Source organism: Squalius cephalus, assembly GCF_949319135.1.
Source record: "Squalius cephalus genome assembly, chromosome: 6".
Lineage (NCBI taxonomy): Eukaryota > Metazoa > Chordata > Actinopteri > Cypriniformes > Leuciscidae > Squalius > Squalius cephalus.
The window spans coordinates 14,539,737-14,556,137 of NC_137127.1; the positions used below are offsets into that span (position 1 = coordinate 14,539,737).

The 16,401-nt window shown below is 36.2% G+C and overlaps 1 protein-coding gene across 1 annotated transcript in view; it reads right to left on the reverse strand.

Annotated features, from left to right (window-relative positions):
• Positions 1–6,190: 6,190 nt before the first annotated feature.
• Positions 6,191–16,401, reverse strand: part of tmtc2b (transmembrane O-mannosyltransferase targeting cadherins 2b) — a 102,787-nt gene continuing 92,576 nt past the window's right edge. Inside the window, exons 11-12 of the mRNA XM_079873461.1 lie at positions 12,664–12,727; positions 6,191–9,630 (exon numbers count right to left, since the gene is read on the reverse strand). Of these exons, the coding sequence (XP_079729587.1) occupies positions 9,451–9,630; positions 12,664–12,727 (244 nt within the window). The 3' untranslated portion in view covers positions 6,191–9,450. The remainder of the gene's footprint in view (positions 9,631–12,663; positions 12,728–16,401) is intronic.

Consider the following 16,401-nt stretch of genomic DNA (forward strand, 5'->3'; position numbering starts at 1 on the left):
ACAGAAAATCTGATTAGAAGCTGAAGTGCAGCGTGATGTCATCAAAATCGTTGATCCATATTGGCGGAAGTGAGAGACTTTATGTTTTGAATGCTTATATCTTTTAAAAATACAAATTGTGTCATTGTTTTGGAACACACTAGCTTATAGATAACAGCAAGGCTAACATATTCATACTAAAAGACTTAAAAAACTTCAATTTTGATTTCATGGTGACTTTAACTATTCTAATATATAGCTCTGCTACTACATACCTGTCATCTCTAATTTAATTTCCTTCACGCTTCAGAAAACACTGTGAAAAGCCGAAACCAGATTGTTGGGTTTAGCATTTTGAGCACAATACCCCATCTGTCATGCAATAACATCGGCTATTGGATTTAGAGGCAAAGGCTTCCATGCGTCACGCACCGTGTTGCCCTCAAAAGATACCGTGTGTCTGCCCGAGGCTGCTGGAACAGGCCAGCCAGATCAAAGGCCCAATAGGTTGTCTGCACATTCCTAACAATATTTGCTTGATAACAGCTGGCAGATTTTCTATATAACAACATAATAAGAAAAAGGCGCTCATAAGGAAACGGTAAGCTCCTCTTCTTTACCAAAGAGTTCTCTTTATGCAAAAGGCAATATTGTAATGATGAAGTGGGTCATGAAAACAAGAGACAGATGTTTTGATTTCCTCCATCGCTGGACATGGTGGATCTGAGACTTAATGCCTAATCAAAAAGATCAAAATGCGCACTTATTGATAAAGAGACAGGAAATCATATCGCGTGTGATGGATTGATGCCTGTGTCCTATGAGATTTTTGGTGAGATTGATCACAATATTAAGATCGCTGAACTTTGGGTCAAGGCTACGAGCCAGGTGAACAGTCAAAGCTGGTGAATGTTCGCAGTTGCACTTTCAAAGGTGTTCATTTGGGAAAGGAGGGAACGTAGCACATAATCATGTGACTTTCTCCAATCTCAATCAATGTTGAAAAGAACTTGAAAATGGATATTAGTGAATGACAACAGGACACCTGTTAACATTGCTGTATACTTTCAAATACTCCTTTAAAAAGTAGTTGTTACGGAAATAACATGAATGTAAGGTTTTTAGACACTTAAATCTGCAATTGCAATTAAATGAAAATGTATTATTGTTTAAATTTATATTAAATTGTCTGATCTTGAGTGCCTTTTTTGAACCTCTTAAGTATCTTTTTGTAATCTTTATCTAAAAATATAATATTGAATAATACAAGAGTTAAAATTATAATCAAGTACTTTATGTTAGTCAACACATCAAAATAAGTGTACTTCTTTAAAACACAACAAAAGATTAAATCGCAATGATTTGAAATGTAATTTGTTATGTCAAATTAAAAGTTTTACTTTAAAGTGCACTTTTTAAGTGTGTTAAGAAATACACTTTAAATACTCTTTAGAGACCTTTTATTTTATTGACATTATATTGTCTGCAATTATTATTTACTTTTTTAAAATAAAGTTTTAAAGATTTAAAGTTCACTAAAATGGCACAATCGATAGTTAAGCGGATTTTTTTTCCCCCAAGGGTGTGCAAACATAATCCAAGTAAATGTAAATAATGCTGCAATGCATATACTGCGTACCATTAACAAATATATTCAAACCTACTTGCTTTGCACCTGTTTGCAACATTCTTTTATAAACATTCTGCTTATAAACATTCAGTTCATAAGCAAGTAACATATACATTTACATAGCTTAACAGTACCACACATACTTTTAAGGCTTGTTTTGGCAGAGAGCAGAGACATTTATATTCATTTTTGTTATGAACATCAAACAGACTTCCCTCTAATGAATCTTATTAGTACATTAATTGCAGCTGGATCATGGATAATTATTACAATGATTAGTTGAGCAGGCACAGCTGCAAAACAAAGGCCTGCAGATAAATTGTGGAAAGTCAGAACACAATCCACAAACCTAACCTGCTAACATGCATTCTGCAGAATATATCTTCTATACTATGCAAATTTTCCTACCGCAAATACCTGCTGCTGAATGTGCAACATACAACATAACACACTGCACAGCTTACTGTATCCCACAATGCAATGCACTCAACATCAGTGCGCGTGACGCAAATTTCGTCACTAGAATAGTACGTGCACACATGATTTTTCTTAGTACGCGCAGGTCACACATGCGCATTGAATTTGTTTCGCACTAATTAATTGTGCCACAAGGTGGCAAAGGTGCGTTCACACCATGTCGTAATTACCGTAACAATTCTGAACTGTAAAAAGCCTTCACGTTCTTGTAGAACTTGTAGTGGAGCGGCTAAGTGCTTATGTTTGGCAGAATCGTTCAGTTTATGATACAAGCGTGAAAATTGGCATGAGCAGTCTCCATGGGTCACTTGACAAGAAAATTGTCCGAGCCACTTGAAATTTCAAGATGGCGGCCATTTTTCAAGATGGCCACCACCTTAGTGGAGCAATTAGGCTTAAGAAATCATTTAGTTGGTGATACAAGCATGAAAATTGCCATGAGCCTAATTGCTCCACTAAGGTGGTGGCCATCTTGAAAAATGGCCACCATCTTGAAATTTCAAGTAGCTGTGGGTGGCTTATTGTCTAGTGACCATCAGAGACTGCTCATGCCAATTTTCATGTTTGTATCACCAAATAAACCATTATATCACTTAACTGCTCCACTAAGGTGTCGGCCATCTTGAAAAATGAAAAATCTTGAAATTTCAAGTGGCTCGGACAATTTTCTTGTCAAGTGACCCATGGAGACTGCTCATGCCAATTTTCACGCTTGTATCATAAACTGAATGATTATATCACTTAGCCGCTCCACTATTGTAATTACAACGTGTAAACTTGTCATTTTCTGACAACTACGACTTTTACCACCGCTGTACCACCTGACTACTGCAGATTTAAGATGTGTTCGACCTGAAGCAGCGCTGTGCAGACCGATCGGTATCGGTGTATGACATGAAAGTACCGTGAGCAATACCACTCCTGTCAGCAAAGAACAGGAAACTGAGGCTACAATTTGCTTGGGCTCACCAAAATCGGACAATAGAAGATTGGATAAACGTTGCCTGGTCTGATGAGTCTCGATTTCTGCTGCAACATTCAGATGGTAGGGTCAGAATTTGGCGTAAACAACATGAAAGCATGCAATCATCTTGCCTCAAGGCTGCTGGAGGTTTAATGGTGTGGGGGTTATTTTCTTGCCACATTTTGGGTTCATTAGTACCAATTGACCCTGTGCAGGGAGTTTGATTGACAGACGATCTGACCAATCATAATCAGCCATCCGCTGAATCCACCATTTTTGTGCGACAAAGCAGTCAGGAGAGTTAGAAGATTTATGTTGGTGGATTAGAACTTGAAAAACGGAGTGTACTGATGTCTTTCCGCGGCTAAAGCAACATTCCTTCTTATGTTCTTTCATGTTTATTTGATGCTGTAAATTAACTAGAAGAAAGAGATTATCGGTTCACGAGCAGCTTTAAGAGGCTCTACTACAGCGATCTGTCACAACACATTAAAGAGCCACAAAATGGGATTTATTGTTTAAATTTCTTTAAAAAAATGACCTAATTTGAAAGTTGAGACTTTGTTTCATATCAAAAGTAACCTGGTCAGTCTTGTCTGTCAGCGCGTTGTCAGTGTCCTCTTTGCTCCGCGATGTATATTTCACTGTGTGAGAACATGGTGTGTGGCGTGAGAGCGCCGTGGCTTGTCGGACATAGCAAGAGTTATTAAAGAGGGCGGGTCTTTGAGAACGGTCAGTTGAGCATTATTTAAACACCACAGCCTAACTGAGTTGCAAACCATGTCCATCCCTTTATGACCACCGTGTACCCATCTTCTGATGGCTACTTCCAGCAGGATAACACGCAATGTCACAAAGCTTAAATCATCTCAATCTGGTTTCTTGAACACGACAATGAGTTCTCTATACTCAAATGGCCTCCACAGTCACCAGATCTCAATCTAATAGAGCACCTTTAATGGTGAACTAAGTAACTTTTTTACCTTAACCGAACAGCTTCGGAGTCATTGAAATAGTTATATGACTTTTTTCGGTTTGAATGGTGGTCGTCTCGCACCCCCCGAGCGCCTGTGAGCCGAAAAACCACCCTTGCAACTTTGGGCCGGCGGGCCAGCGTCAGGAAGTATCGCGTGATATCAGGTCTTGCGATGTAACGAATTGCTTTACGGCAAAAAAATCTGCTAAAATTCTGTCATTATTGCGCTCCCTCACGCTGTTCGAACCCGAATGAAGAAAACGTTTTAAAGAATGTCCCATCTGCTTTGATGTCGTTTATCTATAGCCTCTGGTATCTGAGAGTCGCCAACGAGTTTTTCGACAGTGTTGTCAAATATCTATTCCGAAGTTGTAGGGGGAGCTCTATAGAGAAACCTGCGAGCAAAAAGCGAGAATACAGCGAAGAAATTCCCGAAACTGCATAGCCCTACTTAAAGCCCTACTTTAAGGTGTGGCCAGTGAGTGTATTACATATATTGCAGAATTATTAGGAGTAGTATGCTATTCTGAACGTAGCCTTAATTTTAAGATTTTAGCCTATAAAACAGAGCCTTTTTTTTTTTTTTTTTTTGGGCTTGAGAAAAAGCTTGAGAACATGGAGAAAGACTGCTGAAGAATTGAGAGAAATGTGAAGTACCTAAAGGTATACATCATTGGCTTTCTGGAAAAATCCTTAAATCCTGGAAAGAACAGCAATGCGTAAGAAAACAGAGGTGTGCAGTTCAAAGACTGTACTGTTTCAGCTGAAGCACTTTTCACACCAGTCTTCTGTCTGACTGTTGCTGAGATACGAGACACCTGTGTTTTGTAAAGGAGATGAGAAACATGTAGCCGACATGCACACAGACGCCTTACACATTTTAAATCAACAAGGCCTCATAGTGTGATCAGACGTGAGAAAGGGCCATGGAGAAGAACATGTGAGATACAACACATGGCTCAGTTTCTCATATCCAGGGTGGACGGCTTCTGGCTGTCAACAGGATAGTGTGTGTGGAGGAGGGGCGAAACACGTGTCCCAGATGTGAATGTCAATGTTTACATTACATTATTGTGCCGCAAGACCAAATGCTCACATATGAATGAAGCATTTGATACATGTGCAGGTCAAACTTCTAATTAGATCTTCGCATTAAAAAACGGTAACTGGCTTTGTAAAAATCTTGGGTCCATCATTCACTGTAAAGGTAAAATCATAAGTTTGATGTAACGTTATAAGTAAAAGCAGTAATAACAGTGAAACTTGTGCAAACACACAAAAAAAAAAAAAAGTGACAGAACAAGCTGAAACCTTAATATTAAAATGTTATTGAATTAGTATTTTTTTGTAAGTACAGTACAAAAATACAGCAAAAACAGTAATTTTGTGAACTATTATTACAATTTAAAATAACTGTTTTCTATTTGAATATATTTTAAAATGTGATTTATTCCTGTGATGCAAAGCTGAATTCTCAGCATAATTACTCCAGTCTTCAGTGTCACATGATCCTTCAGAAATCATTCTAATATGCTGATTTTATGCTCAAGAAACATTTCTTTTTATCAATGTTGAAAACAGTTGTGCTGTTTAATATTTTGAATATTTCAGAACGGCATTTATTTAAAAATAAATAAATAATTTGGTATCATTTTAAACTCTTTAGGTCTGTAACATTTTACAATAATGGTTAAAATTGTTAAAATTAGTTCATTCATTAAATACCATAAACTAACAATGAACTGTTTTACAGAATTTATTGTAAAATAATAATACATTGTAGGATAATGCAAATTTCTACATATATTGATACATTGATGAATAATCATCAAAAGTACACTTATAAATTAACATGAAGCTAGGTTATAATGTAAACTGTGATACCTAATGCATTAACTCAAGTAATGCAAAAAAAAAAAAAACCTACTTGAAGACTGGTTACTATGGAGACAATGATGTCTTGGCTCTGTTTTAAAGTTTTTATGTAACCCTAAAGAATTGCAGCTATAATATTCAGAACACTTAACGCTATCCGTTATAGCTATTGTTCAAAGCATTACCGGAGCACAACATTTGAGTTAAATGACGTTAAAGAAAACAAGATGAAAGGGAATGGATCACAGACTTTTGAAATGTTTGTATTCCAACGATATAGAGTCTGGAGAAGAGAGCAGAACACCGGGTACTTTATTGTGGAAAAAATGTGACATTGGGAAAAGTCTTATCTGGCACATACGTCAGTCTTTATACAAAAACAGAAGAAAGGCTACAAATCTTGATCATTTATACAAATGCACTGTTCCAAAAAATATTTTTTTTTCTTCTTTTATTGAGTAAACTCGTTCTCTGCTCTGAGAGCACCAACCGCGATATCACCACCTCTCAAAATCCCTGAGGAAAGACAAACACACTCACGCCTACGGGTGCAGGTGTCTTAGTCGTGTAGGTCTGCATTGTGTGAATCCATATGAAAACTCATCTTAACAGACACACTGGGTACAGCTAAAAACAGCACAGTATCGATGCAGTCACAACCGGTACCACTAGAAACTACTCAGATAACTTACACTGTGGAGGACAGACAAGACACAATCACGTTACGACTGAGACGGATAAAAATACAAATGGTTTACTATGGTAATGAGGAATTTGACAACATGGGAGGTTTGTTATTCCAATCTTATGCTACTCTCGGCTATATATATATATATAAAACATGATGTCCAACATTATTTTATATATAGTTTTTAGAAAGATCAGACTGTATTGAGTTATTATTTGCATTTGAGTTCAGTAACTTTGGAAGGAAAAAGAAGACCACAGAAGTAGAGAAATGTGAAGAAACGATCATCTGAGAGACCATCAAGATGAATGCATGACAAATTCTGGGTTTATTCCCTTTAAAATGCTCCCTTTACACACGTCTCAGTGAAACAATGGATGAATCAGTTCAGCGCAAAAATGTGTTATAAAAAAGGGCATCTTGAATCAGAAAGTTTTAATACACTTTTAACATAACACAGAGCCAGCTGTTTTCTTTCTTTTTTTCCATCAAGACAAACACAAAAAGGAATAAGTTAATACTGACTCAGCTGTCCGAAATGGCATTTGTTAGGACTTTAAAGGGATAGTTCATCAAAAAAATGAACATTCTGTTGTTTATTCACCCTCATGTCATACCAAATACATTCGGTTGCTTAATTCCATGCTGTTGCAATGGATGGGAACTATAATCATAAAAGTGGTTTATGTAACATTCCTATATTCGTTCCTGACACAAAGCTATCATATAGCTTCAGAAGATGTAGAATATAGCGCATGAGTCGTATGGACCACTCTTTTTTGAAGCTCCATTGTAATAGCATGGAAAAGATACATGATTTTTCACTGAAAGAAAGTAGGTCATGTGGGTTTTAGGGCGAGAAGATAAAGACAGATTTTCATTTTTGTGTCAGAATTCTTTAAAATAATGGAGAGAAGGCTCATATTACAAAAATCTTTCATAAAAATAGTTGGGATCACCAAATAAGAGCACCAAGTTAAAGATCAGGAACATGCACGGAATAAAGACTATCATGAAACAAAGTAATCGCTGAATGAACTAAACAAGTAATTCTGGCTCATCGTTTTCTGTTTGAGCAACAACATCATACTGTGTAATGTGTCATTTTATATATTAGGCTCCATTTATACACTCAAACATAGAAGAAAATATTAAACCAACAATACATATAAACAATCCCTTACAAAACTATGGCTGTATATTGTTAGATAGGTACAACAAGTAAACTTATCTGTATTTGGTTAGGAGTTACCAGTCAAAACTTTGCATTTCTGGTCTGTTGAACCAATTCAGTCAAAAGGACATTACCAGCAGAACTAGTCGATGCCCATGGTCCTAATGTTCAGATCTAATAAACACTACCGTTCAAAAGTTTGGGATTTTTTAAAAAGGACGCATTTGATTTGATCAAAATGCAGTAAAAACAGTAATTCTGTGAATATTATTACAATTTAAAATAAAGTTTTTATTTATTTTAAAATGTCATTTATTTCTGTGAAAAGCTAAATCTTTAGTGTCACATGATCCTTCAGAAATCATCATTCTAATATGCTCATTTGGTGCTCAAGAATCAGTTCTTAATACCAATGTTGAAAACCTTTATGCTGCTTATTATTATATATTTTTTGTGTAAACTGAACAGAAAGTTCAGAAGAACAGCATTTATTTGAAATCACTTACGGTCCCCAAACTTTTGAATGGTTGTGTAACTGTGAATAAACTCACTCTGCTAAATGTGATATTCTAACAAATGAACATTTTTCATCCGAATTTGTATTAGTAACGCAACAAGGAAATCAAATCCGCTGAATCTATCTGTTACAGAACAGTTTTATGCAAAGTAAGGCAAAATTTGCAAATTCAACTCGCTAATTTCCTTCAGGCTACATAGCTTATCGAATGTTCCTTTCCTGTCATTTTTGGCAATATGCAGCAAATGGATCCAATTTCTTGATCCCAGAAGTTACTGACCACTAGTTATCTTGTGTTGTGGGCGTGTCATGTCTGGATTGACAAAACGTTGATGGAATGTGTAAAAGCATTCGCTAAAAATTCTGCATCCCAAACCAAACTTCACATATTATCTGTGCTCATATGTACAGTGTCATTAAGGCTGTGTTCACACTTAGCAGGTTTGGTTCGATTAAAACGAACTCTGGTACACCAGGACTAAATGTATTCTTTTCTTTTTTTGGTCCAGACCAAAAGAACCAAGAGAACCAAACTAAAAGTGTGAACACACCCTAAGTCTACAACCTCACAAATCAATCATTTTGACACAATTGGCATTTGTTTTTACAGATAGAAAGACTTATGACATGTTTGGCCTATTTACCTAATTATTTTGATGATGTTTAGACAATATGATTTGTTTTTTTTTGTTTTTTGCGTCCAGGCGTTTCTGTCAGCCATGATGTGCTCATTAAATATTAATGATTCCAATCATATGAATGGAGAAATGACATTTAAATGTACTGTACATGCAGAGTATAGCCTCATGGGGGTTGTAGCACTCTCAATTCCTTCTCAGTCTCAGGGCAAATATTGCCCTTCAAGACTATTAAGCATTGACTAACTAATTAACATCTAATCTATCATGAGACTTCAAGTATGCATCTATGGGCCACTTCAAGTTAAGGACTCCCGACACGTCTGAAGAGCTCCGCAGTTCTAGATTGTTCCAGAATGTCTCAGTTTTACCAGACGAAGCCGCTCTCGCATGCTTAAGCATCCCATGGGTAACCCAGGTTTTGAAGATGTTCTTTGTCAGTCCTAGGATGTCAATTACCTCATTGCTGAGAGCTCAGAGAGAACATCTCCTTTACAACTTCAGAGAAGCTGTCAGATCAAATGTGTCCAAGTCAAGGAGCCATGGTCCTTAAGCCCTGTTTTTCCATGATGTTCCACAGTTTCCGCAGGTTGGACTGAGTTATGGTATCGTCCGGTTTCAGTTGCAAGGCTCGCAGGTAATTGGCCTCCGCTTCTTGGAGTTTGCCATTGAGATGGAGAATAGCTCCGAGGTTCATGAGGGCTGCGGGATACTGTGGGGAAAAAAACACCAGTTTAAGGAAAAAGTCACTTTAAAAGTCACTTTACCGTTGTTCGGCAAAATTTTGCAAGCGAAATCCAGTCATTTTAATAGGAATTTGTGCGATTGGGAGCTTTGTGAGAGGATGAAATATTTCACCACGAAGATTGTACTCGTTCAAGTTGGTCATGTGAATTTGCCACGCAGAAAGTTGGTTGGTTTGAAAGTGACTTCATACTGTTTAAAATTGAACTTTTTTTGGCATGCAAAATTTCACTAATGTGACTACACCTTATGGAAGCAAATAATATTGTTTGCATGCTTATTCTAAAACAAACCAAGGTTATAGCGAATCTTTGGCATTTTGGAAAAGTTTTCAGGTTCACATATCCATAAATTTAACCAGAAACTCTGTTATTCTACAGTCTATAACTCTCCTGGATGCACATCATCTATTTTACTTATGTCAGGGTTACATGAGTGATGTTGAATGCATCAGGCTTCAATGGAAACAATATGTTGTCTACGCCAATTCTTCTCACATAAGGAGATTTCAATAGATACATAAATCAAAATGAACCTTAACTAAACCCAGCATACCATGAGTTCTCACATGGACATACACAAACACATTTGTTGCAGAATTTCAACACAAATGTTTGTCTAAAATATATAAGACGTTACTGTGATTTAATACAAAACCATTTCTGCTTCACTTGCCACCTCTGAAGGGAAAGACTTGTATATTATCTAACTCTCACGAGAGTAAAACTTACACTAACTGACTTTTTAGGCCAGCTGCCATGGTTTCCCGCACGGAAAAGTAGAAAGAGACGATCGTTGTAAAATTACACAACGTGTAAGTAATATATTAGCACTATTTGACCCAACACAGAGAAGTCAAACCTCAAAACAAGACTGAGGGACAAATGAACTGCAAACTGTGGCATTAACTGCACTCAGGTGACACGTATACCTTCCTCTCAAAACCAAATATATTCAAAGACATATTCAGCCACTGTTTCACTATAACTCCAAGTATCCAAGTACACTGTAGGAAAAAAAGGTACTGGTAATTTTCTGCCAGGACATTTTCTGTTAAGTTTAAGGACATTTCCTTTAACCCTAAAACACAATACAATGTGCAATTAAAAATATGGGTAAAACATCTGTGTAAAATCAATACATAAATTTGGTAACACTTTATTTTAGTACCCTTGTTACATGTAGTTACTATAATGATATCTATAAATTATGCATAATTACAACTAACCCTAAACCAAACCCTAATCTAACCCTAACCCTATAGCATGTAGTTAATTAAAATAAAGTGTAACCAAAATTTCCTTCATATATTAACACTGTACATTTCACTGGCTATTTTAACAGACAGTTTTTAAAGTGTATGTATTTAAAATGTGAGTCTGATATGACCAAAAATATGCATCATTGTATGATTAATATATATAATAAATTAATACATTCATACTTTGGTTTAAATTGTAAAGGGATTATCCAGTTAATTCAATTATTTAATGAAAGTTACTCATCTAATTTTACCCATTTTATTTTAAGCCAAAACGATTAATAAAATAAAAAAATAAAATAAAAAGTTGATTTGAAAATTAAAAAGATTAATATATATCCTTAACAAATGGTAAGTCTGGCATCAATGTAAAAACATCTTCATATTATGTATCAATTTTTTAAAAAAAAAAGCCAAAAAACATCCTAATTTAAGTAAACAAAATGGACTTAAAAGTCTAGCCAACTCTTACATGTGCATATTTGTGTTTGTATACTTTTGAGAAGGGTGTAACGTTTGATTGTTCACCACCATATAGAGGCTTTCTAGATACTGTCAGGTGAGAGGAAGTGAGCAGTGGAGGGGAATCTGCCCCGCTGTGGCCTCCAGAAGTTTCCTGACCTCTTTCCTTCCTCTTCATCCTACACTCTAACCGCACAGTATCCCTCACAACACTATCACGGCATGCAGTCACAGCATCAGCAGTACCAGATGTGGAAAGGATCTTGGGACCTTTGTTGAAACAGCTGCTAAGGAGACAAACATCCCTAAAGACAGTGCAAAAAGTCCAGACACTGTACAATACTGAAATAAAGGTGGCATTTTTGAGATGGGGTAAATGTAGTTCAAGTGCACTTCAAATTAATTAAACATTGCCGGACTAACTATATTTGACATTAGCTGACAAACATCAAATATTCAGAATATTCACTTAGCTACATTTAAAACAAGTCATGCTTGCCGGAATTTCAATAATGATTCTGTTCATATATTACCTCTAAATGCTGTTAAATACAATAGATAAAACAGTGGCTTGAGTTTAGGTCATTTTTTACTTTATTTTTAAAAAATGTATTTAACATTTCATACCAAAATACATTTTTTTCTCCTAAACAGAAATAAAATATAGAGTAGAGAAAAGAAAATAAAGTTATGCAAAGAATGAATATAAGCAAACATAACCATCACTCAGACAAAGCTATTTTCGTAATATAATTATAATGCTAATACTAATGATACTTTTTTTTATAAATTAAACATACATGATTTTTTATCTGGTTGACTGTATGATAACTTACTCCACCATTGTTGTAAAGAGGGTTCATTACCGGTTTCCTAGTTTTTTTGTTTCCATAGAAAAAAAAAAAAAAAAAAGTTTTCTCAATCTAAAAGTCAACCTCACCTTTCCATTTTTCCATTTTACACTTCTGTGAGGTTTACAAGGCAACTTCCTTTCAGGCAGCTGCACACCAAACATCAAACGCATTCACATATTCCAAAGAAATCAAACAACTGTGTGTTTTGCAAACCTCACAGCGCACGTTTCTGACACACTGCGTCTCTTTAAAGTTTGAGACTGATGCTGTGAAAACAAACCCCAAGACCGCCAGCAGAGCTTATACAGTTGGTCACTGATACAACTTATGGGGGATCAGTTGAGTCACACCAATCAATTCAATTCAACCACCATGTGTGTGGACGGCACATGTGCTATATGAGTGGGACTGCATGCTTACTTACATTGGGTCTCAGGCTGGCTGCTTGTCCGTAGTACTTCTCAGCAGCATCATTGAGGCTGGCTTGCCTGAAAGAGCACATAAACATTGCGTGTTACTTCATCCTGTCGCACAGGTTTATTGCTGGCCATCAAACCAGGGATCATTTGTTGACCAACTTTACTGCCACGAAGAAACTGAGCCAAATAGGGATATACAATTTTTGAGCAGAGAAAAGTGCCCTTATTTCTCAGGTCATGACCTACAACCTACTGGATGCTCTTTGAAGATCTTTAGCGTCTTTACAACCTAAAGGTTTTGTTTTTTTCCATGTAAAAACACCCCACATGCATCTTCTAGCTGCTTGTACCTGCTGGTAGCAATAACTTCTTTGAGAAGTGAATTCAATATGGAGACAATGACCGTCAGCCAAAGACAGGCAGGGTTGTAATGATGAAAGAGCCGAAGATTAATGATAGAAGACCGCTTTGTCTTATTCTGGCCAGTTTTATAGACCCTCCTTCATCCTCAACAAACTGTTTTTGCTGAAAAGAGCTAAGGTTAAACGTTTCAAGAAATAGCTTTTTATTAAGAAAAAATAGGATGGACTGTACTTGAAACATTCAAGCAATGAGATAATGGATAAATGATGTCTGTGGAAAACATTCCGGTTCCAACCTTGACATTAGAGAGAAAGATGAATAAAGAGGAAGATGAATGAAGACATAGCATTAATATACCATTCAGGATAAAATTTCTACAAGTAAAGCTGAAGAGGGTATATGTAGGTTAAGCAGCATTTCAGACACATGCTCTGTTGCTCATGTGGGTGACACACGTTTGAGTTCGGCTTGCAATATTTCCCAATCCCACTCTCAACTCCTCTCATTTGAATTTCCTGCCCTCGTTCTGATATACTATGATTAAAAAAGCCCAAAATAAAATAAAGTGCTGAGTGGGAGAATAATTTGGATCATGGTGAACTTTGAACAGCTAAAAATGGTGTATTTTCCGTTTTTGCAGTTGCTCTGTATATTTCTATTGCATGCTGTCGAAGAGTAATTAGCTGGTGAAGTGGATTTACTTATTGTAAAGTTATTTAAAGTTATCATGGGCATTGTAATGTTTGAAGCTGATGTCATAAATGTAATTAGACCGGGAAGATTTTAAAATGAGCGGCTCATTCATAAATCCGTAAGATCTTACCTTCATGCTGTAGAAATACAAACTGGAAGACTGAACACAACAAGCACAGCGCTGAAAAGGGGCTGATGTATATTCATGGTGTATCTTTATATTATCTATATTTACAAATGATTGAAAACAGCAAATCTAGATCAGTGGTTTTAATTCCCTTACAATCATTAGTGGTTTTAAATTACGGTGGTCAATGGTTTTAAATTACGGTGATGTCCAGTTGGCTTCTGTAATAAATAAAATGAAGTCAGTTTGAAAAAATATCATTTTAATTATTTTATGACAATATTTTGTAATCATTTACAAATATTAACTTATTTAGTACATTGACCATTATAAAAAATGACTTTTTCTGCACTGTTGTTGCTTTCTTATGCAGTATAAATGAGTCTAAAAATATGCATCTGCCTTCATTTAAACTATTTAAAACCTCTCATTTAGATGTATCCAGTTTTAAAAATGTATGATTTGTCTTCCTTCTTAAACCTTGAATTTTTTAAAATCTAAAGATAAAAAGTTACATAAAGAAAAATCTAAGATAAAAAGTTAGACAAAAATCTGTGGGATGACCGGTTCTCAACAGCGGACTTAAGCATTTTAAGCAGAACCATGTGTTACTGTTCACCATCCCCAATTCTGTTTTACAATCCTTTCCTCTTAAACGACGAGTCGGTGTAATTTTCACATTCACATGCACACAAAAAACCATAGCTTGATCATAACCACAATTGTCTGCAGGCACAAAGAATTCCCTTATAATCATCAGCTGGAAAGTGACCACTCTTAACAGAGTCAAAATCCAACAGTATTAGGACTGGACTGGCCTCTATGACCACATTCCACAACTGCAATATATGGTGAAAATCTAAAAGACAGCATCCACATGAACTCCCTAGGTCAGATCTAAACCTCCAAAATACAATAAAAACAAATGTTTAATATCTGGCAACCAAAACTGTTCCTCCATATCACCGCAGTCTGCTCATTATATCATTCCAAAGTGGTCACCAACCTTCAGAGAAAAAGCATAAAATAATTCATAACTTCATGTAACCATCTAAGACTGCATTACATGAGAGCTTCAATGGTAACCTTTTATTGTACAAAGCTATAGAAATCCTCTAAAACAATGGAGAGCTATGGATTAAGGATAATAATGGGAACAATGCTCAAATGCAAACAATGCCAAAAGGCAATTTGTCTGAAATCAGACAGCAATTGTCATGAAATATATTGTGGAAGGAGGTGAATGTGTTACAAAAGTGGTGCTTAAACAGAGATTAATTTAGAGACGCAATGAAGGAGGGTTTTAGCATGCTGTAGACTGTTAAGACTTCCAGCACGCTATAATCCTCTCTAAGAAGATGCATTTATAAATGTATCCCCCTTAAAGTATTGCTGCTAAAAATACTAAAGCAGAAATGATACTGAAAATGATACTTTCACAGACAAACAAACTTGTTTGGAAGTAGTAAAATTAGACGTAGCTTTTCCTTAGCGTGGCAGTGACAGTTTGGTCGGGGTTTAGAATAACCAGCGGTCGTTTGAAGAGGGCAAGGAAACTAAAACTGATAGTAAGGAAGCAAACTTGTCGGTGCAGACGGGCCCCTGAGAGCCGTAAGAAAACGCTGTACATCTGAAGCGGTCTCGTACTTCCCGGTCCCACTCAAATTCGCCCCCCGCCCATCTGAGACCCTTCTGCATTTCCTTTCAAGACAAACACACCAGGAACCTGATCTTCAAATAAGTCGGACCGCAAGCCACTATGAAGGCAGGGGACACGGCCTAAGACAGCAATTAACAACCAAGTGTGCGTGTAGCATAAAGCCCCATGCAAAATCTGCTGAAGGGCTGTAATACTTTTTAGGAAGCGTGTAACTATATACCATGTGAACTCCATGTAGTAATTATGAGAAGTGTATTCAACAGAAACCTCGAGGCGAGGGTATTAATGCAGGCTTTCCATTACATGTCCTGTGGTGCACTGCAAAAGAAAGAAAGCATCCATACAGATGGGTAGGTGGAAAGAGTAAGAGAAAGAGATAGAAAAACATCCTCTAATGCAGCGGTTCTCAACCGGTTTTGCTTCAGGATCCAGATTTTACATTGGACATCAAAGTGGCACCGAAACGCATGACCAATATTGTTCATCGTAAAAACAGTGTTGTGCACCATTCACAATCAAATTGACAAGACTCTTTAAACTCCAGTTCAATTTCAAGATTTGCACTGAATTATTATTATTATTGTTGTAAACAAAGTGGAACTGCAACTTGAATTTAAGGAATACATACATACATACATACATACATACACACACACACACACACACACACACACACACACACACACACACACACACATACATACATACATACATACATACATGCATGTATGTATATATATATATATATGTATACATACATACATATATACACACACACATATATATATATATATATATGTGAATATATAAAGTTTGTAAAAAATGTTTTTAACTATAAATGCTGTATAAAGTCGAACCGAACCAGTACGACTGCTACAAGAAACATTTATGCTTTGTCCA